The sequence below is a fragment of the Myxocyprinus asiaticus genome, chromosome 42 (genome assembly GCF_019703515.2).
Source record: "Myxocyprinus asiaticus isolate MX2 ecotype Aquarium Trade chromosome 42, UBuf_Myxa_2, whole genome shotgun sequence".
In the NCBI taxonomy this organism is placed as follows: Eukaryota; Metazoa; Chordata; class Actinopteri; order Cypriniformes; family Catostomidae; genus Myxocyprinus; species Myxocyprinus asiaticus.
Window position 1 is genome coordinate 35,164,657 of NC_059385.1, and position 21,112 is coordinate 35,185,768.

The window sequence follows — 21,112 nt, forward strand, 5'->3', positions numbered from 1 at the left end:
AAAGTGAATGGTGACTGGGTGTAACATACTACCTAACATCTCTTTTTGTGTTCCACGGAATAAAGAAAGTCACACCGGTTTGAAACAACGTGAGCGTGAGTATATTATGACAGAATTTTTTATTTTTCATTTGAGTGAACTATCCCATTAACAGAAATAAAAATAAAAACAAACATAATTGGAAATGTAAGTTTGCAAGCAGCAACTAGGGGACGAAGCACCGAAATTGCAACCAATGCACCACACTAAGCACTATAAAAAGAAAAATGACTAAGTGTCACATGCAAAGCAAACCCACACCACTTTTCAAGTTACCCCAGGGCAGCAACGAACCTGTACTTTTTTTGTTCCACATTTCTCCACACTATGCAATGCACCTCACTGACTCAAGGTTTATGGCCGCCAAAGGGACATACCAAACTTAGAGTCAACACAGCCAAGCACTGCAGTTGCTTCAGTCAACTTTGTATTAGCATAACATTTGAATAAAGATTAAAATTATGTTCATTGTTCAGTCATTTCTGTGCAGCTTGGTCTGAAAATCAAAAGAGCAATTTTCTTTAGAAGGAGTAGCTAAAAAATGTCACAATCCAAAATCATGGCCACCATAATAAGTAGTTTTAATGTAAGGGAAAGCCAGAATTTTCTTTTTAGACCAAAGAACTCAAAAGTTGCAACAATAAAGTAAATTTTTGAACTGGTGGTGGCGCTATGGAGCTTGGCCAAGAGACCCCAAACTTGGTCAAGGGGCTGTTCGTACCCACCCCAATCAGTGTGCCGTATATCATAATTTTTCTATAAGTTTCAAAGTGCTGCCTTAAACTCTCATTTGGTAGAAAGAGGGAGAAGAAGAATAAGAATACCTGCACGCAGCAATAACCTGAGACAAGCCCTGCAGCCATTTAGTAAGAACAATACAAAGAGTTGCTAGTGCAATCAAATTAGGTGGGAATCAAACCCCAACTTTTGGAACTATAGTCTATTAATTTACACTCTACACCAGTCAGTTGATATGTCTTACTGATGGCAAAGAGACACGCCAAGTTTAAAGTCAGCACACAAAATTGTTCGTTGGATATCTTTTGAACTATAGGTGGCGCTGTGTCCGAACTGCTGATTTTAATGATGCATACCAATTTTCTTTTAAGTCTGACAAAGCGTTCAAAAGATACATAACTTTTTTTATTAAAAATCATAATGGCGGAGAGGCAATATGGCCGATGTCAGAAATTTTATTTTTGAAATCCCCATGACCCAAGAAATCCATAGACACCGACCTCATGGTTTTAGGAGAAACGGTTTTAAAAGTTACGGGCAAAAATATTTATTTATTTTTATTTTTTTACATTTCTTGACCTATAGGCTGTGCAGCCACCAAACTTGCCATGCACTTTCAGATCATGGCCAGTTTCGTTTAGATAGGACAAAGTGTTGCCGAGATACAACCTCATTTCCTATTTCACGTCGACATTGTTAACTTTGCGTTGCTGTAACTTTCAACAAGGCAGAAATCTGAATTCTGTATTGTAATTTCTGTGCGGCTCAGTCTGAAGATTATTTTGAGCAATTTTTTGTGGAATAGTAGTGAAAAAACTATAAATGTCACAATCCAAGATGGCGGCCACTCTAATGGGTGGAGTTTTTAAGTTGGGTGTCCAAATTAGACACAAGAAATTTGTTTCTAGGCCAAACGGTTCAAAAGATACGTGCAATATAAAAGTGAATTTTTGAACTGATGGTGGCACAATAGAGTTTGTCCTAGGAACCTGAAATTTGGTCTGGCTATTCATGCCAGCCCCTATCAGTGTGCCAAATTTCATTATTCTCCTTTGTACGGTTCATAGGGCTGCCATCGACTCCTATTGGGGAGGAATAATAATTAGAAAACAAGCAAATGGTGCTCTGGCCTCTAAAAACTGAAACTAAAATAAAACACATTTTCATGACTCTGAAAATGGCCACAATTTTTACATTTAGTGTTTGACGCACTGTATATTGAAAATTTCATATCTTTACAACTTGCCTTTATTAAACATGAAAATGCCATTATATAGCGATGGCACTAGACGGCCCTGAGAAATTTCACAATTACTATTTTTTTTTCTTGTAATTTAAACTTTTCTGTCAAATATTTTGTTTCTCGAAATCAAGAACTGTGGTGTGATTTATTTGCTGCCTGTTGTCTTTGTTTTAGACCAGAGACATATAGCTCCATCTGTAAAGAGCATCTTGCAAGCAGTTGTACGGTCTACCTGAGTACTTTTCCCCATCTAATGGATTTGAGAGTGTGGGTGGAAGTGAATAATACACTGGGCTCAGCACGCTCAGATGAGCTCGTGAGAGATGCCTCATATTTTGGTATAAATTCAGCTGTTGTATAATGAAAGAATAAATTTCAATCCACAACAGCTTACTATGCTGGAGTCTGTTGCTGTAACTATTATTTTTTAATTATTTGTTTTTGTGTAGTGAAACCAAATCCACCATTGGATGTGCGAGTTCAAGGTGAGGTTAATTTCTCCACGTCTCTGATGGTTACTTGGAAACATCCCATCGATGTGAACACTATAGCACTCAGATATGTCATCAGATTCTGCCAAGCAGGCTCCAGCGTTTGGACCGAGGTACCAGAGTCTGGTTCAATTCACGTTTTAAAATGTCACTGTATGAAACCATGGATATCACAATGCATTAGAGAAGGTTCTTTTTTGACATTTTTTTTTTTTCAGGTTTACATGGAAGAAGCAAGTAATAGTTTTATTGTTACTCTCATGCAATCTCTTGTTTTGCGTCTGATATCAAACTTGAAAATAGACCAACATTTTCTTTATGGCTGTGTGACTTGTTTAAAAAAATACAGTAAAAGTTTGAATTCTTTTGGTCTTGACTTGAATAATTTTGCAGTCCCACAAACATTTTTGATGGTTTACTCTATGCATGACATAAATCTGATTTTCAAATCAAGAAGCTATCACTGTTAAAGAAATAGTATAAAGAAATAAGATAATATGTCAAGTTTTATGTGACATACTGTTTTATTCATGAATTTGCTGATGGTTTCAGGTGCCTGAGGACTTGATGCATGCCTACACAGAGTCATTCAGACTGCAGTCCTTGCAGCCGTACACTGATTATGTGGTGCAGATGCGATGCATTCACGAAAGCCATAAAAGCTACTGGAGCGACTGGAGCGCAAATGCTACAGATCGCACCGCAGAAGCCAGTATGACACACATATTGAGATAAAGTGATCTCTATGCCCTGAAATGGCAGTTTTTATTTGGATTGCTGATCCTGGAATTGGATTATAAAATAAATACTTTTTTCTAAACACTGAGAATGACTTCAGGAATATTATTTTATTTGCATAGAGTAATTGATACTCATCAACTTTTATATTGTTTTATTTTCTCAGAGCCTGCAAGTCATCCAGATCTGTGGAGAATCATTCAGCCCACTGCTCATAGTAGAAAAGTCACTTTAATATGGATGGTAAGTTCCTTTTTTTTACCTGATCATATATAAATGATATAATTATACTTGTCAGTTTTAGATCAGTGGATTTCCTTTGAAAATGAAGATGGATACATAGTTTTTCATCCATTTTACGGTTGCTGATATCTAGCATCGAGACCATGATGCTTCATTGATCACTTCTAGTGTTGACACTGTTTAACAGTTCATTGATGTCTACAGGCTTAATGTTAAATGTTTTCATATTGTCTCCTATTACAGGCTCCTGTGCAATCTAATGGAAAAATACTGCGCTATGATCTAGAAATCAGTCAAGACCATGAGATGTTTGAAAGACGAATTGTCAGATTAAATGAAATGGATCAGATCAGATCACATCAGACATATTCTATGGATGTGCCACCAAGAAAAGTGGCCGCTATTGAAATAACAGCAACAAATTCAGCCGGAGTGTCACCTAAAGCAACTTTATTCATTCCCAGATCAGATCAAGGTAATGTAAAATGGTAACAGAATTTTCAAGTGAAGAAAGTGATTAATATCAGGCTACAAACGAAAAATTGTAAATTGAATTTTATTGCATCTTTGATGCAGTCATTTAAATGTTTAACAAAATGTTGATTAAAACAAGATATAACATACAAAAAACAAAAACAAAACATTAAAGACAAGAGCAAGGTTTATATAGAAAATAGAGGTGGATTGATATTCTGTTTTTTTTTTTTTTTTTTTTACAAGAAATATCAATTATTTTTATGTGAAAGGTATTAGATATGCAGAACCGATGTATTTAATAATAATTTACTAATAATTTTGCACTATGGTAACTTAATAATCAGTAGACTACAGACTACTTTAATATTAATAATGCTGATAAAAAATAAATCTTAATTATACATTTCACAACTATATTTATAGTAAGATTTTTAAACTGCACAACAATTTGCATAAATATAATAGTCCATTTTAAACTACTATCATATTTTAAAAGGTTTAGATACTGTTTACGGCTCTATGATAAGCAACGTTACTGACTGTCATAATCATTCTAACAAAAGTGAATAACTACATGCAGCTGAGAAGGCATATAATCAAAATTATTACTAATGTTTATCTCAGCTTATGACAGAACAAAATTACTTTCGACAGACCAGTAAGACTACACTTTCCACATGAGTTAATCTATTTAGGTTCCCTATCTGTCACTCACTTGGCGTTGTGTCGATGTAGTGACACTAGGGGTCACTCTTGGGAGCCCGAAACCTCTGGTCTTTGATAAAAGGTCAATGAAATTTGGCGAGTGGTATTTGCATGCCACTCCCCCGGACATACGGGTATAAAAGGAGCTGGTATGCAACCACTCATTCAGATTTTCTCTTTGGAGCCAAACGGTCATGCTCATTGAGCTGAATTCTCACAACTGTTCATTCACCTCTGCTGGATCTGACGGCGCATTTCAGCGGCTTCTCCCTCCTCTGCACTGGTGCACTGCAGAGAACGCCCCTGGGCGCTTCGGCAGAAAAAAGAGAGTATATTTTCCTGAAAGAGTATATTTTTCTAAAAGAGCGGCACACACGGAATGTCTTTTTAAAGACGTGTCTTTTTAAAGATGTCTTTCCGGTTGTGTGTTATTCCTGGTTGCGGTCGTTACCTCTCAACTTCAGACTGTCACGATCGCTGTCTTTCGTGTCTGGGCACGACCCACACGGAGGCAGCGTTCGTGGATGGTTCATGTTCTCACTGCGAGAACATGACCATGGCAACGTTGCAGTCGTGGTTTGCTTTCATAAGAAAGCAAGCCACCCCAGCGGCTCCCCGCCTCGGACCTTCTACCTACGGGTTTGAGGCCAGCGCGGCTAGCACTAGGGGTGATTTGGGGACCCCAATGGGACCGCCTCCGCCGGGTATCCCCCCGCGGACCTCCCATTCCCCAGCACGCTCGTCTGCCCTGATCGGGCTTCCGGATGAGTCCGCCGGCTCGTCTCACGGCGAGTTCTCTAGTTCGGAGCCTGCGAAGCTGATGAGCTCTCGAGCGCAGCATCGGAGAACGGGCTTGTCCAGTCGGACGCAGAAGCCTCAGCTGGACTCCCCCCTTCAGGGACGATTGCCCAGTCACAGGCTGATGCAGAGATGACAGACATGCTTTCCCGGGCGGCCGCGAGTGTCGGGCTAGAGTGGAACCCTCCGCTCTCTCCTGAACCCTCGCGGCTCGGCGATTGGTTCCTGGGCTTACGGCGCCGCTCAAAGCAGCCGCGCACCGCTCCAGTGCCTTTCTTCCCGAAAGTGCACGAGGAGCTGACAAAATCATGGGAGGCACCTTTTACTGCCTGGTCCCAATTTCTCAGTTCCCCCGCCCTCACTACCCTCGATGGCAGGGCGGCCAAAGGCTATACGGCGATTCCCCTGGTGGATAAGGTGCTCGTGGTGCACCTATGCCCGCAAAGTGCCGCCACCTGGCGCGTACGCCCAAAGCTCCTGTCCAAGCCCTGTAGGTTCACGTCGTCCTTGACGGCCAAAGCCTACAGCGCTGCTGGACAAGCCGCCTCTGCCCTGCATGCCATGGCTCTCTTGCAGGTCCACCAAGCCAAGGTGCTAAAAGAACTGCACGAGGGTAGTTCTGCCCCAGATCTGATGCAGGAACTGCGCTCAGCGACCGACCTCGCTCTCCGAGCGACGAAGGTCACGGCGTGGTCTCTCGGGCGGACGATGTCCACATTTGTGGTCCAGGAGCGCCACCTTTGGCTCAACCTGGTCGAGATGGGTGAGGCCGACAAGGCACGGTTCTTTGCTGCCCCCATCTCACAGGCTGGCCTATTCGGCGACACCGTCGAGGACTTTGCTAGGCAGTTCTCGACGGTGAAGCAGCAGACAGAGGCTATCCGGCATATCCTACCCCGGCACGGCTCAAGATCCGGCACCCCGTCTGCTCGTCACCAAGGGCATCCCCCTGTGGTGACTGCACCGGCTCCGCCGCAGCCCGCCCCTTCGGCCCGGCCCCGGCGTGGAGCCCACCGCAGGAAGCAGATGCCACCCGTCTCACGGCCGGCCGTCAAGAACCCACAAAGGTCGTCAAAGCGCCCCTGAGATGGGGGACCCAGGGTCGATGAAACCCACTGCATTGGAGCTGGTAGTAAGACCACTCCATCCCCCGGTGGAGGGCCAGGTGGAGAATCTTTTGTTGCTTTTTAATTTGATTTCGCCGCATGCCCAAGTTACTGCGGTACCCAACAGTTCAGCAAAAGAGCGGTTTCCTCCTTCCCTGGGTCACATACCCAGTGTGCACGGTCATCATCACGACCACCGTCCACCTTTTTTCCCTTGCAGGATTGGCGCTCCAGCGGCGGTCTCCCCGCCCCTGCGTGCCCAGCTGTGGCACACATCCGCCCCCGATGTGACAGTCTCCACGGGTTGCGAGGACAGGCCTCCTCCTCCCCCGTCCCAGGCTGTTCCGGGGGTGGTCACAAGGAGCCAGGTAAGTGCTTCGATGTCCCTAGACTCAGCATGGCCACGACATGTTGTGGCACCTCGAGCTCCGCCCCGCTGCGAGGCCCCACCTGCCGGTTCGTCCGACGATGTTGTCCCTTTGGTCCCCCTCACGCAGAACTTGGATGCATGGCTTGCGCTTTCCAATCCGTCGTGATGGCTGGTCCAGACCGTCCGACTCGGCTACGTGATTCAGTTTGCCAGGCACCGCCAAGGTTCAGCAGTTTCCACTTCACCTTGGTGAAGGACGAAAACGCTGCTACCTTGCACACGGAGATCGCCACCCTCCTACGGAAGTGTGCGATAGAACCTGTCCCTCTGGCCCAGATGAAAGGGGTTTTACAGCCCCTACTTCATCGTACTGAAAAAAGACGGTGGATTGCGGCCAATCTTGGACCTGCGAGTACTGAACCTTTACACAGACTCCCGTTCAAGATGCTGACACAAAAACGCATTCTAGTGAGCTTCCGGCATCAAGATTGGTTCGTGGCGGTAGACCTGAAGGACGCATAATTTCATTTCTCGATTCTACCTCGACACAGACCCTTCCTGCGGTTTGCATTCGAGAGTCAGGTGTATCGGTACAAGGTCCTCCCTTTCGGCCTGTCCCTGTCCCCTCGCATATTCACGAAGGTCGCAGAGGCAGCTCTTGCTCCGTTAAGGGAAGTGGGCATTCGCATTCTCAACTATCTCGACGATTGGCTAATCCTAGCTCACTCTCGGGACATGTTGTGTTCACACAGGGACTTGGTGCTCTCGCACCTCAGCCGATTAGGGCTTCGGATCAACTGGGAAAAATCTCATTGACAGCGCGCCTCACGAACGAGCGCACACAGTCGGTGCTGACCTGTTTGAAGGCGTTCAAACAGAAAACAGCAGTTCCACTGAAACTCTCTCAGAGGCTCCTGGGGCATATGGCATCCTCAGCGGTGGCCACCCTGCTCGGGTTGATGCATATGAGACCGCTTCAGCACTGGCTTCAGACTCGAGTCCCGAGACAGGCATGGCGCCGCGGGACACATCGTGTGGCCATCACGCTGCTCTGTCACCGTCTCTTTAGCCCTTGGACCAACCTCTCATTTCTACGGGCAGGTGTTCCCCTAGAGCAGGTCTCCAGGCACGTCACAGCTCTTTGTCTGCTTTGGTGCACAGCGGAAAGGAAGTGCTGTCTCCAAGCAGAGGATCGCCCACTGACTCATTGACGCCATAGCTATGGCATATCACGCCCAGGACGTGCCGCCACCGGTAGGGCTACAAGCCCATTCTACCAGGGGTGTAGCAGCCTCCTGGGCCCTGGCCAGGGGGGCCTCTCTAATAGACATTTGCAGAGCAGCAGGCTGGGCAACACCCAACACCTTTGCAAGGTTCTACAACCTCCGGGTGGAACCGGTTTCATCCCAGGTAGTGGCACACAATACAAGCGGATAAGCCCGGGATAGCTGGCTGAGTGTATCGCTTGCACATAGCGCCTTTCACCTCCTCAGAGCTGAAGACATGCGCCATTAATTCCCAGTAGTGTTCACAAACTATGTTCCCTGGTTGACTTCCTCCGAGCCCTGTGGCAGTCGAGTTTTCGGAGAGAGTCGCTGCTGGCCCAGTACACATGCTAACTAAAAGCACTGTTCTGGGGTAGATGCTCCGCATGTGGCGGTACCCTGTAAGGTAACCCCATGCAATGTATATCTTCCGCTAATTCGTTTCCCTGTTGGCAAACTGTGTTTTCCTTGGGCAGAGCCCCCTCTGCCACAGTCTCCATGTTTGTAGTAACTCCTCCCCCGTTGAATAGGATCTACCATGAGACTCTCCACATGGTTGGCAAGATATCCCCCCCTCTCTTTGGGTGAGGTGTGGTCTCCGTGGTGTCCTCCCCTTGGAAGGGACACCCCCCGACTAGACCTAGCGGCCCAGTCGGATAATCCCCCTTGGCTACAAGGCACACAGTTGTCTGCCCGTCACACACCGCCAGTTCACGTAACACAGTTCAGCCAGTTGCGGCGTTTTGTATAGGGACCCCTAGTGTCACTACATCGACACAGCGTCGAGTGAGTGACAGATAGGGAATGTCCTGGTTACTTGCGTAACCTCCGTTCCCTGATGGAGGAAATGAGACGCTGTGTCCCTCCTGCCACAACGCTAAACTACCCGCTGAAATGGCCGGACCTTGTCTCAGCTCCTCAGCATAAAACCTGAATGAGTGGTTGCGTACCAGCTCCTTTTATACACGTATGTCCGGGGGAGTGGCGTGCAAAAACCACTTGCCAATTTTCATTGGCCTTTTATCAAAGACCAGAGGTGTTTCGGGCTCCCAAGAGTGACCCCTAGTGTCACTACATCGATACAACGTCTCGTTCCCTCCATCAGAGAACGGAGGTTACGCAAGTAACCAGGATGTTTTCTGTTAAAGGGATAGTTCACCCAAAAAAATGAAAATGTTCTCATTATTTACTCGTCCCAGATGTGTATAACTTTTTCTTCTGCTGAACAGAAATTAAGATTTTTAGAAGAATATTTCAGGTCTGTAGGTCCATACAATGCAAGTGAATGGGTGCCAAAATGTTGAAGTTCCAAATCAGCATAAGTCAGCGTAAAAGTAATCCATATGGCTTCAGTGGTTAAATTCATGTCTTCAGAAGTGATATGACAGGTTTGGGTGAGAAACATACAGGGTTGGGGAGTAATGAAATACAAGTAACGGGAATACGTATTTAAAATACAAAATATAAGTAACTATTCCACTGCAGTTACAATTTAAATCATTGGTATTTAGAATACAGTTACATTCAAAAAGTATTTTGATTACTGAAGAGATTACTTTGCATTTTATTGTCATTTGTTTCATTTAATATTTTGTCCTTTCAGATGGAAAACATTTATACATATAAATGGTGTGATCCAAAGTGCATTTGAACAGTGGTGAAACAAATTCTTATGATGTGTTACATACATACGAGCAGACAGAGAAGTAAGTTTGAAGTAAATTTGGAGCAGAAGAAATAGAAATAAACCTTGTGTAAATTGGCAGCTTTACGCTAAGCTAAAATGCTATTTCTAGCCATTTTACATGCACGTTACCAAGCACGATCATATTTTTTTATCAAGAAAGTTCACGTTGGGTCATAATTTCTTTTTTTCTAGTAAGATCTTTGATATTAAGGCAAAAATCTTATTCTTGATAATTTTTGTATTGTTTTCCTGTAAAAATATCTAAAAATCTTTAAAACAAGGTCAGTTTGATTTATATTGTTTTAGAAACAACACTGCATAAGATATTGAGGTTTTTCAGAGAATGTATTTTTAACGTGTATTTTGTCTTACTGTACTGGCAGAGTTTTTATAGTCAAAATAAGTGAAAAAATCTGCCAGTGCTGAAGAAGTAATCCAAAGTATTTAGAATACGTTACTGACCTTGAGTAATCTAACAAAATATGTTACAAATGAAATTTTACAGCATGTATTATGTAATCTGTAGTGGAATACATTTAAAAAGTAACCCTCCCAACCCTGGAAACATATCAATATTTAAGTCCTTTTTTTGTTTGAAATTCTTCTTGCTTTTGCATTGTTTGGACCTACAGAGCTGAAATATTCTTCTAAAAATCTTAATTTCTGTTCTGAAGAAGACAGAAAGTCATAAACATCTGAGAAAGCATGAGGGTGAGTTAATAATGAGAGAATTTTCATTTTTGGGTGAACTATTCCTTTAAGCCTAAAATGCTACACATCTCATATCTCTATTCCATCTCATGAGCATGAAGGTATTTTATGGAAATTACGTAAAATTATTAACGTGATCATTGTAGGAAATGAGTAAATTATTTAACCTAACTTAACCTAATTTAAGTTACTGGCCTAAACGAAATTCAAACCTGAACCCCTTTGAACATCTTTGGGATGATTTTCCTATGGTTTGTAATGACTTGTCCACATACTTGAGACATTTGTGATGTAAGCGAGGGGGAATGTTATGGTGTAATATCTGAGGTGGTTTGTGTACCTGCAGAGCTTCCTGGCGTGCAGCACATCAGCTGGTCGGTAGATGATGGACAGCTGCAGGTGGAGTGGCTGCACCCCCCTCCTGGCGGCCCGCGGGTCTCTGAATATCTACTGGAGTGGGTGAAAGTCCCAGAGGGAGAGTTTCAGTTAGATAGACACTGGAAGAAAGTTTCTCCACACATCAACAGCAACACACTGACCGGTACCAACCTCAAATACTTATCACATCCACAAATGTGGATGTTCTAATCTTAAAGGAATGTTCCAGGTTCAGTACATGTTAAGCTCAATAGACAGCATTTGTGGCATTATATTGATTACCACACAAATCTTGTCCCTCTTTTTTTTGTGTGTGTGTGCAAAAAACGCAGTTATTGTAAGGCACTTACAATGGAAGTGAATGGGGCCAGTCCATAAACATGAAAATACATATTGTTTCAAATGTATTGCCACATGACAAAAATGATGTATGTTAACTTGATTTTAGTGTGAAAAACTCACTCACTAACCAAATGTGTGTAAAGTTATATGCATTATTAAAACTTTGTTGCAATGTTGACAAAACATGATTTACAACACTACTATTTATCACACAAAAATCATGAAGAACAGAGATTTGATCGCACTAAAATCATGTTAACACACATTGTTTATGTCTTGTGGCTATACTTTTGAAACAGTGAGTATTTTAATGATTCTGGACTGGAGTCACATGACACCATGCGAAGTTCAGAAGTGTGAACGGCGAGCTCTGCGCACTTTGCTGGTTTTAATACTTTTTATGTCATAAACCGATGAGATTTGATACACCCTGATCCTTAACTATTCTAGGAAGACAATGTTAAAGAATTCAAAATCCTTGGGCTCTGGAGACATTAAAAGATACTTACGTGCTCAGGCTGATGCCCCTGACAAGGCCGCGGACCAGGGAGCCGATTTGGCTGGAGAAGTGAGGGAAATTTGGCGAGAATTGTTGAACTTGTCGGCAATGCTGATGAAGGTCGCTGCTGACTTGGAGGATCTTGCTGTAATACGTTGATCGACCACTACCATGGAGACGAAATTCACTGAGGTGGTTACAAGAGTGGGGGATGTTGAGAAACGGATAAATTATCTGGAGTCTTCGGAGAGGGAATTAGATGCTAATCCGTTTGCGACCAAGGTGGATTTGGAGTGCGTCTGGGAAAAGTTGGAGGATATGGAAAATCGTAGTTGGCGGAATAACGTCCGGATTGTTGGAATTCCTGAGGCTGAAGAAGGTCGGGATATGGTGAAATTCCTGGACGGGCTCCTTCCGAGTCTGCTCGACGTAACAGGCGATAAACTGGAAATCGAGCGAGCTCACAGGGTTCCAGCTCAGTGATCCGCTGAGGCAGACAGGCCCCGATCAATTCTGGCCAAATTTGTGAGATCATCCGATAAAGATCTCGTGTTACACGAGGAGTAAAGGAAGGCTTTCTTGGAAGGACCACAGCATTTTCTTGTTCCCAGACTTTGGAAATTCGACAAGAGAGAAATGTGATCGTTTCAAGGAATGCAGGAAACTCATATCAACGGAAGGTCATTTTTGCACTGATGTTCCCAGCCAAATTGAGAATAGATGCTAAGTATGGCTGTAAAATTTTTACATGTCCCCAACAAGCTATGTCCTTCATGAAGTCAATGGACTGAGGATGTTATTTTGTGGTACTTACATTGCAGCCAAGTGGACCGACTCACTGAACATTCACTTGACTGTCTGAGGAAACTGAGTGCCTTTTTTGTTTCTTTTTGAGTTTGTTTTGTGGATTTGTGAACACTCCTTCAGGACAGTGTTGTGGATGAATCTACACATTCTGTGTGCTTATGCCTCCTATTAGTTTGAGTTTGTTTTGTGGATTATTTTTTGCAAGTCATTGGAGTGATTAGGTCATTTATTGCACTCATGTAGCAGCCGAGTAGGCCAGCTCACTGAACATTTGTTTGACTCTCCGAGGAAACTGAATGGCCTTTTTTTTTTTGTTCTGCTGGTTCCGTTAGAGGCTCGAGTTTGTTTTGTGAAGGAACTCACCTTTGGGACAGTTATGTGGATGAATCTACACATTCTTTGTGTTTATTCTGCCTATTGGCTGGAGTTTGCTTTATAAATTATCTTCTGTTGTGGAATTCTGTGTCACAAAATTTGTATAGAGACTTGAACAATCCGATGGCAAAGTTCTCACGGGGGCTCTCGTAGGCGTAAATAAACTGTTTGAGTTTAGAGGGATGGACGCCAGTTGGCGCTGTCTTGCACGAGGTTAATGCACACGTTTTTCTTTTTTCTGTTTGTTTGGTGTTTGATTGTTGCACTAATTTTGGAATGTGGTCTTTTATAATTTTATTTTTGACATCTATTTTTTCTAATAGGTCAAAATGTAAAATGTTAATATGAGTGGATTGTCTTCTCCACGTGGAATGTAAATGGTTTGGGGCACCCCATAAAAAGAAGGAAGGTTATTTCTCATCTTAAACGTAAGAAATATGATATAGTGTTTCTTCAAGAAATGCATCTTTCCCTGCAGGAGGCTGAAAAATTTGGGAAGATATGGGGTGGACATGTTTTCTTTAGTGCTGGCTCAAGAAAGAGCAGGGGAGTCATTACACTGATAAGAAAGCATCTACAATTCAAATATCTCAAACAGATTAAAGATAAATTAGGAAGAGTCATTATTGTTTTAGTAGAAATTCAGTGGCAAAGTCTTATTTTGGCTAATATTTACGCACCTAACGTTGATGATCAGGGCTTTTTTATAGATCTTGAAGGGATGTTGCAAGTCGTGGGCACCCCTCATGATATAATTTTGGGAGGAGACTTTAATCTTTTGATGGACTCAGTCCTTGATCATAGTGAAGCAAAAAGTGTGTAAGCCCCCTAGTGCAACATTGACACTTCACAGAATGTGTAAAAATCTTGGTCTTACAGATATTTGGAGACTTTTGAACCCATCTGGTAGGGACTATACATTTTTTTCATCAGTCCATAACATTTATTCTAGAATAGATTTTTTTGTGATATCTAAGTCCCTCATTTCTTCTGTTGTTGATTGCTCAATTGGAAACATTTTAGTCTCAGATCACCCCCTGGTGAGTTTAGAGGTGTTGCCACATATGGAGAAAAGGATATCATATAGTTGCCACTTTAATGAATCCCTTTTGCAAAATCTTGAATTCCAACAAATGTTAAAGGCTGAAATCAATGTTTATATGGAGACCAACTGGTCCTCAGTGTCCTCTGTGGGCGTGGCTTGGGAGGCACTTAAAGCGGTTCTTAGGGGCCGGATCATACAGTATGCCTCATTCACCAAAAAATCCAAAGAACGAGAACTCATGGAGTTGGAAGGGAATATTAAAAGTGCAGAGGCAGAGCTGAAGCGCCAAATGTCGTCTGATGTCCTCAGAGAATTGACCTGATTGAAATATAGATATAATACTATTTTGTCATGGAAGGTGGAGTTTTGCCTATTCAGGGCAAGACAGTCATACTTTGAGTCGGGGGACAAAGCAGGAAATCTTCTGGTGAGATATATAAAACAGAGAGAGTCTTTTTCTAGCATTCCCTCAGTGGAATCTGCTGGTGGTGAAATATTTACCTCAGCCATTGATATTAATAATGCTTTTAAAGAATTCTTGATCTCTATTGCTCCACGTCTTCGTATACTGATGAAGATATTAGAAACTTTGTGAAACCATTAGAACTCCCTAAACTGACGAATGAGCAAAAAAAATATCTTGATTCTGAGATAACCTTGGAGGAGCTTGGCGAGGTAATGAAATCCTTGCCTACAGGAAAGTCTCCGGGGCCAGATGGCTTTGCCGCTGAGTTTTTTAGATCTTATGCTACAGAACTGGCTCCACTTTTGCTAGAAGTTTATACGGAATCATTAAAGAATGGAAAGCTTCCGCCAACCATGACACAAGCCCGGATCAATCTGATTCTTAAAGGTGCAATATGTAACATTTTTCATGTAATATTTGCCTTTTTTTGCCAATGTGTGAACAGCTTGTAACGCAGCTTAAAAAATTAGCTCTTCCCGGACTTCCTAGGTTGCCTATTAAAGCCTGTAGACTGATTTTCATGCGAAGGGAGCGGGCCGCATTTGCCGGGAAATCCAAAGGATGTGGCGTTTATGCGTTCTCCCGAGAGACTTGCCTCAGACAGTAGCTTCTGCAAACTGCAACACTAGGTAACATTATCTTGGAGATGGAATCCAGCAAACGTCCGGCTCCCAGCACAACACAGACTCCTACACAAACTTTACTGAATCCCGTCTGGCTAAGCAGGAACATGGTCGAGTGAAAAATAGAGTGAACATCAGCAGGAAATCTGATTCCTGGAGTGACCTTCGTTCGGTTTTGGGGATCAAAACCGACCCAGAATTGGCATTCTTCTTATTGGACAGGTAAGTTTACATAACGCAAAGCATGTGAAATATAGTGCCATAAGGATTGATCTGTGTAATTTTAGCTAACTTGATCTTGCCTGCTAACGCTGATGAATTGCAAGCTACCTTACTTCGTAACTTTCAAATAATTTCAACAATCTTCTCTTTATACTAAAAGTCAGGTATGCTGATTCACAGTAACTGACATAATGTTCATATGTTATTATTCAGCAAGGTAAACTACAATAACACATGAAATGAATGCTTGACAATGTTCAAGATAATCCAAAAAACTCCATTCATTAGTGTAACGTAACTTGGTTATACGGGAAATATGTACAATCTATTATTATAAAACAAAAGGACATCGATATATCAAAATGACAGTTGTGATGGAATCACATCAATACTGAATTGTGTCAACATATTTATAATGAACAGTCTATTTTATAAACAACTACTGTCATCATCCACCAAATTTAGCTAACAGCTATTGATAAAGCTGGCTAGTTAGCTAACGCCGACATAGGCTATCGTATAAATGCAGTCAATGTATCATGCAAAGAAAAGTGATTACTTCAACTACAGTCTCGCATAGTCAGACCTATATCCACACTTTGTTTTAGCCCTGTTCCAGCACTGGAGAGTGAAATATAATGTACAGTCTCAAAGTTTGTAGTAAAACAATCATAACTGTGTAATTTTAATTATGCTAACTCATTTGTGATCATGATGCCGGTGAATCACGTTCAGTCTCGCCTCCCTATGGAGTCATGCTCGCTTGCGTCCCTATACAGTGTGTGCGCGATCACGAGCAACAGGCTGCAGTTCACTTAACGGCCACAGGTGTTATTAATAACAAGGGTTTCTGAATCTTACATACTGCACCTTTAAAAAGGACAAAGATCCAAGGGAGTGTAAGAGTTACTGTCCAATTTCCCTGACCAGCTAGATGTTAAAATATTGTCAAAAATTTTGGCTAAACAATTAAGTGAAGTTATGACATCTCTTATACATGTAGATTAGGTGGGTTTTTTTTGGGGCCGTAGCTCTTCTGATAACATTAGGCATTTCATCAATATCACGTGGTCAGTGGCGAATGATCAGACTTCGGTCGTGCCATCTCACTTGACGCCAAAAATGCGTTTGATATGGTGGAATGGGATTATCTTTTCAAGATTTTGGAAATGTACAGGTTTGGGAATATGTTTATTGCTTTGTGTTACTTTGTAGACACCCGGTAGTGGTGGTAAAAACAAATGGATTAATTTCAGATTATTTTACTCTGGATAGGGGCACCCGGTAGGGTTGCCTTCTTTCCCCATTATTGCCCTGGAACCATTAGCAGCCGCGATAAGAAAGGAGGATGATTTTCCAGGGGTGAGAGGTGTGGCGCATATACTTTTGCTTTACGCAGATGATATTTTATTATTTGTCTCCGACCCTACTAGATCTATGCCTTGCCTCCACAGAATTATTCATTCCTTTTCTTTTTTGTTATTAACAATTTTTTATTGATTCCAATCATAAAACATACAAAAACAACATAAAATACGGAATTAGTTATTCACATTAAACCCCTTCCCCCGTACATTCCCCACCCGGCACAAACACACACTACTGTGGTCACCAACAACTAGAACATAAAAAAAGAAGGTATATTTTCAAACAATATCAATAATACACATACCCAAATAAACTACAAATCCCTCTCAACAGCCCCTCCTTGAGAACCCTCCAAAAAATCCAGATAACCCCCCCCACTTCCTGACAAACAAATCCCATTTCCCCAGCCTTTTAAAAATCATCTCCTCAAACGCCGCCACCCCTCCCATCTCCCCGCACCACTCCCTAAACAAGGGTGCCCCAGCCGACTTCCGTCCCCTGAGGATGACTCTTCTGCCAATCATGACTCCGGCTAGGACCCAACTTTTTAAATATCTATCCCCAATGTTAATAACCATCCCATCACCCAGGATACAGAGTCTGGGGCAAAATGAAAATTGAGTGTCCAATTCCTCACACATAAAGCTCTGCCAAAATTCTTGAATGTTAACACATCCCCAAAAAACATGTGTTGTGGCACCGCCAATCCCTTATCCAATACCAAATTTAAATCTTTCTCCCATAATCTCTTGAGAGAAGATGAAGCTCCGTCCACCAGACTCTGAATTAATAGGGAGTTATACACCGATGCCTCATGACCTTTTCCAAAAGCAGTAATTACCACTTCCAGAGTATCTACCGCTTTAGGGGGATGTATATTACTTACAAAAATAGTACAGAACAGGTGGCACAGCTGTAAATACCTAAAGAACTGAGATCTGGGAATCTTAAAGTGTTGAACCAAATTTTCAAAAGATCTTAACACTCCAATCTCATATAGGTCACCAAGTGTAGTAACCCCCCTCACAATCCACTCTGACCAACAGAAAAGTGAATTATTAATACGTAATTTTGGTTTCAGCCATATGCTTGAGGCTACATTTAAATAAATGTCCGAATTAAACACTCTGGACACTTTTGTCCAATCCGCGTGCAAATGCTAGATAAGGGGGTGTGACTTAACTTCTCCGGTTAGTTTAATAGAAAGGCTTTGCAGTGGCAAAATAGGGGCAAGGACTTCCTGTTCAATACAAATCCAGGGAGGGGCTCTCTCAGGTGGAAGCGACAAATGGGCCAAATGTCTGAGACCGAATGCATAATAATAAAACAAAATCTTGGGTAGGCCTAGCCCACCTTTGTCAATCGGCCAATGTAACTTGTTGAAATATAATCTGGGACGTTTACCATTCCAAATAAAGGTCTTCGCTATGCTATCAAATTGCTTGAAATAAGAGAGGGGGACATCTACAGGGAGAGACTGTAGCAGGTAGTTGAATTTTGGAATACAATTCATTTTAATAACATTAACCTTCCCAAACATTGATAAATGTAATGAAGCCCACCTACTCACATCACTCGAAAAAACTTTGAAAAAGTCAAAATTAACTCTAACTAAATCACACAAATTTGCTGGGAATAAAATGCCCTGTTTGTGCCACTGGAAGGCGCCCAATTGATAACAAAGACAAAGCTTCGGATTTAGACCAATTGACTCTGTATCATGAGAATTTAGAGAAGGAATTAATAATCCTGTGGAGGCAAGGCATAGATCTAGTGGGGTCGTAGACGAATAACAAAATATCTTCTGTGTAAAGCAAAAGTTTACGTGCCACACCTCCCGCCATCTGCCCTGGAAAATCATCCTCCTTTCTTATCGCAGCTGCTAATGGTTCCAGGGCAAGACAGAACAATAATGGGGAAAGAGAACAATCCTGCCGGGTGCCCCTATCCAGAGTAAAATAATCTGAAATTAATCCATTTGTTTGTACCGCTGCTACATGGTGTCTATAAAGTAACTCAGTCCATTAAATTAAAGTATTTCCGAACCCGTATATTTCCAAAACCGTAAAAAGATAATCCCATTCTACCATATCAAACGCCTTTTCGGCATCAAGTGAGATTGCTGCGACCGGAGTCTGATCATTCGCCAGTGACCACATGATATTGATGAAACGACTAATGTTATCAGCAGAGCTACGACCCCGAATAAACCCCACCTGATCTATATGTATAAGAGATGTCAAAACTTTACTTAATCGGTTAGCCAAAATTGTTGATAAAATTTTAACATCTAGCTGGATTAATGAAATGGTAACTCTTACACTCGCTTGGATCTTTGTCCTTTTTAAGAATCAGACTGATCCGGGCTTGTGTCATGGTTGGCGAAAGCTTTCCATTCTTTAATGATTCTGTATAAACTTCTAACAAATGTGGAGCCAGTTCTGTAGCATAAGATCTAAAAAACTCAGCGGCAAAGACATCTGGCCCCGGAGCCTTGCCTGTAGGCGAGGCCTTAATTTCTCCTCCAAGTTTATCTCAGAATCAAGAGAATTTCTTTGCTCAGTCGTCAGTTTAGGGAGATCTAATGGTTCCACAAAGTTTCTAATATCTTCATCAGTAGACAAAGACGTGGAACTATAAATGGTAAATGGTCTGCACTTATATAGCGCCTTTTTTAACCTTAGCGGTTCTTCAAAGCACTTTACACTGTGTCTCATTCACCCATTCACACACACTCACACACCAATGACAGCAGATAAATATCAAGATAGAATTCTTTAAAAGCATTATTAATATCAATGGCCAAGGTAAATATTTCACCACTAGCAGTTTTCAATGAGGGAATGGTAGAAAAAGTCTCTCTCTGCTTTGTATATCTAGCCAAAAGCTTCCCTGCTTTATCCCCGACTCAAAGTATGACTGTCTTGCCCTGAACAGCCAAAACTCCACGTTCCGCAAAAAAATAGTATTATATCTGTATTCCAATCGGGTCAATTCTCTGAGGCCATCAGACGACATTTGACGCTTCGGCTCTGCCTCAGCATTTTTAATATTCCTTTCCAACTCCACGAGTTTTCGTGTTTTGGATTTTTTATGAATGAGGCATACTCTATAATCCGGCCCCTAAGGACGGCCTTAAGTGCCTCCCAAGCCACACCCACAAAGTATACTGAGGACCAATTGGTCTCCATATAAACATTGATTTCAGCCTTAAACATTCGTTGAAATTCAGGATTTTGCAAAAGCGATACATTAAAGATATGTGATTTCCTTTTTCTCCATATGTCGCAACACCTCTAAACTCACCAGGGTGTGATCTGAGACTAAAATGTTTCCAATTGAGTATTCAACAACAGATGAAATGAGAGACTTAGATATAAAAAAAAAAAATCTATTCTAGAATAAATCTTAAGGACTGATGAAAAAAATGTATAGTCCCTACCAGATGGGTTCAAAAGTCTCCAAATATCTGCAAGACCAAGATTTTTACACATCCTTTGAAGTGTCACTGTTGCTCTAGGGGGCTTACATACTTTTGCTTCATTATGATCAAGGACTGAGTCCATCAACAGATTAAAGTCTCCTCCCAATATTATATCATGAGGGGTGCCAGCAGCTTGCAACATCCCTAGAAGATCTATAAAAAAGCCCTGATCATCAGCATTAGGTGCATAGATATTAGCCAAAATCAACCTTTGCCCCTGAATTTCTGCTAAAACAATAATGACTCTTCCTAATTTATCATTAATCTGTTTGAGACATTTGAATTGTAAATGCTTACTTATCAGTGTATTGACTACCCTGCTCTTACTTGAGCCAGCACTAAAGAAAACATGTCCACCACATATCTTCCCAAATTTTTCAGCTTCCTGTGAGGAATGATGCGTTTCGTGGAGAAACACTATATCATATTTCTTATGTTTAAGAAAAGAAATAACCTTCCTTCTTTTTATGGGGTGCCCCAGCCCATTCACATTCCATGTGGAGAGAGATAATCCACTCATACTAACATTTGACATTTTGACATATTAGAAAAGTAGATTGTATAACAAAAATACAATTATAACGACCACATTCCAACATTAGTGCAACAATCAAACCCCAAACATCCCCCAGAAAAAGAAAAAAAAAACGGAAATAAAACATGCGCATTAACCCCGCCCATCCCTCCAAACTCAAATAGTCCATGTACGCCTACGAGAGCCCCCAAGACAACTTTGCCATTGGATTTCTCAAGTCTGGTGCTTCTATACAAATTTTGTGAGACATAATTACACAATAGAAAATAATCTATAAAACAAACTCCAACCAATAAGCGGAAAAAACTCAAAAAACGTGTAGATTCATCCACTTAATTGTCTCGAAGGTGTGTTCCG

The 21,112-nt window shown here is 42.0% G+C and overlaps 1 protein-coding gene across 4 annotated transcripts in view; it reads left to right on the plus strand.

Moving 5' to 3' along the window:
* Positions 1 to 21,112, plus strand: part of LOC127432334 (interleukin-6 receptor subunit beta-like) — a 43,461-nt gene that overhangs the window by 10,792 nt on the left and 11,557 nt on the right. For all 4 annotated transcript variants that reach the window (XM_051683256.1, XM_051683257.1, XM_051683258.1 and 1 more), the window contains exons 5-10: positions 2,195 to 2,358; positions 2,470 to 2,624; positions 3,064 to 3,223; positions 3,416 to 3,492; positions 3,736 to 3,967; positions 10,958 to 11,152. In XM_051683256.1, coding sequence (XP_051539216.1) covers positions 2,195 to 2,358; positions 2,470 to 2,624; positions 3,064 to 3,223; positions 3,416 to 3,492; positions 3,736 to 3,967; positions 10,958 to 11,152 — 983 coding nt within the window. The remainder of the gene's footprint in view (positions 1 to 2,194; positions 2,359 to 2,469; positions 2,625 to 3,063; positions 3,224 to 3,415; positions 3,493 to 3,735; positions 3,968 to 10,957; positions 11,153 to 21,112) is intronic.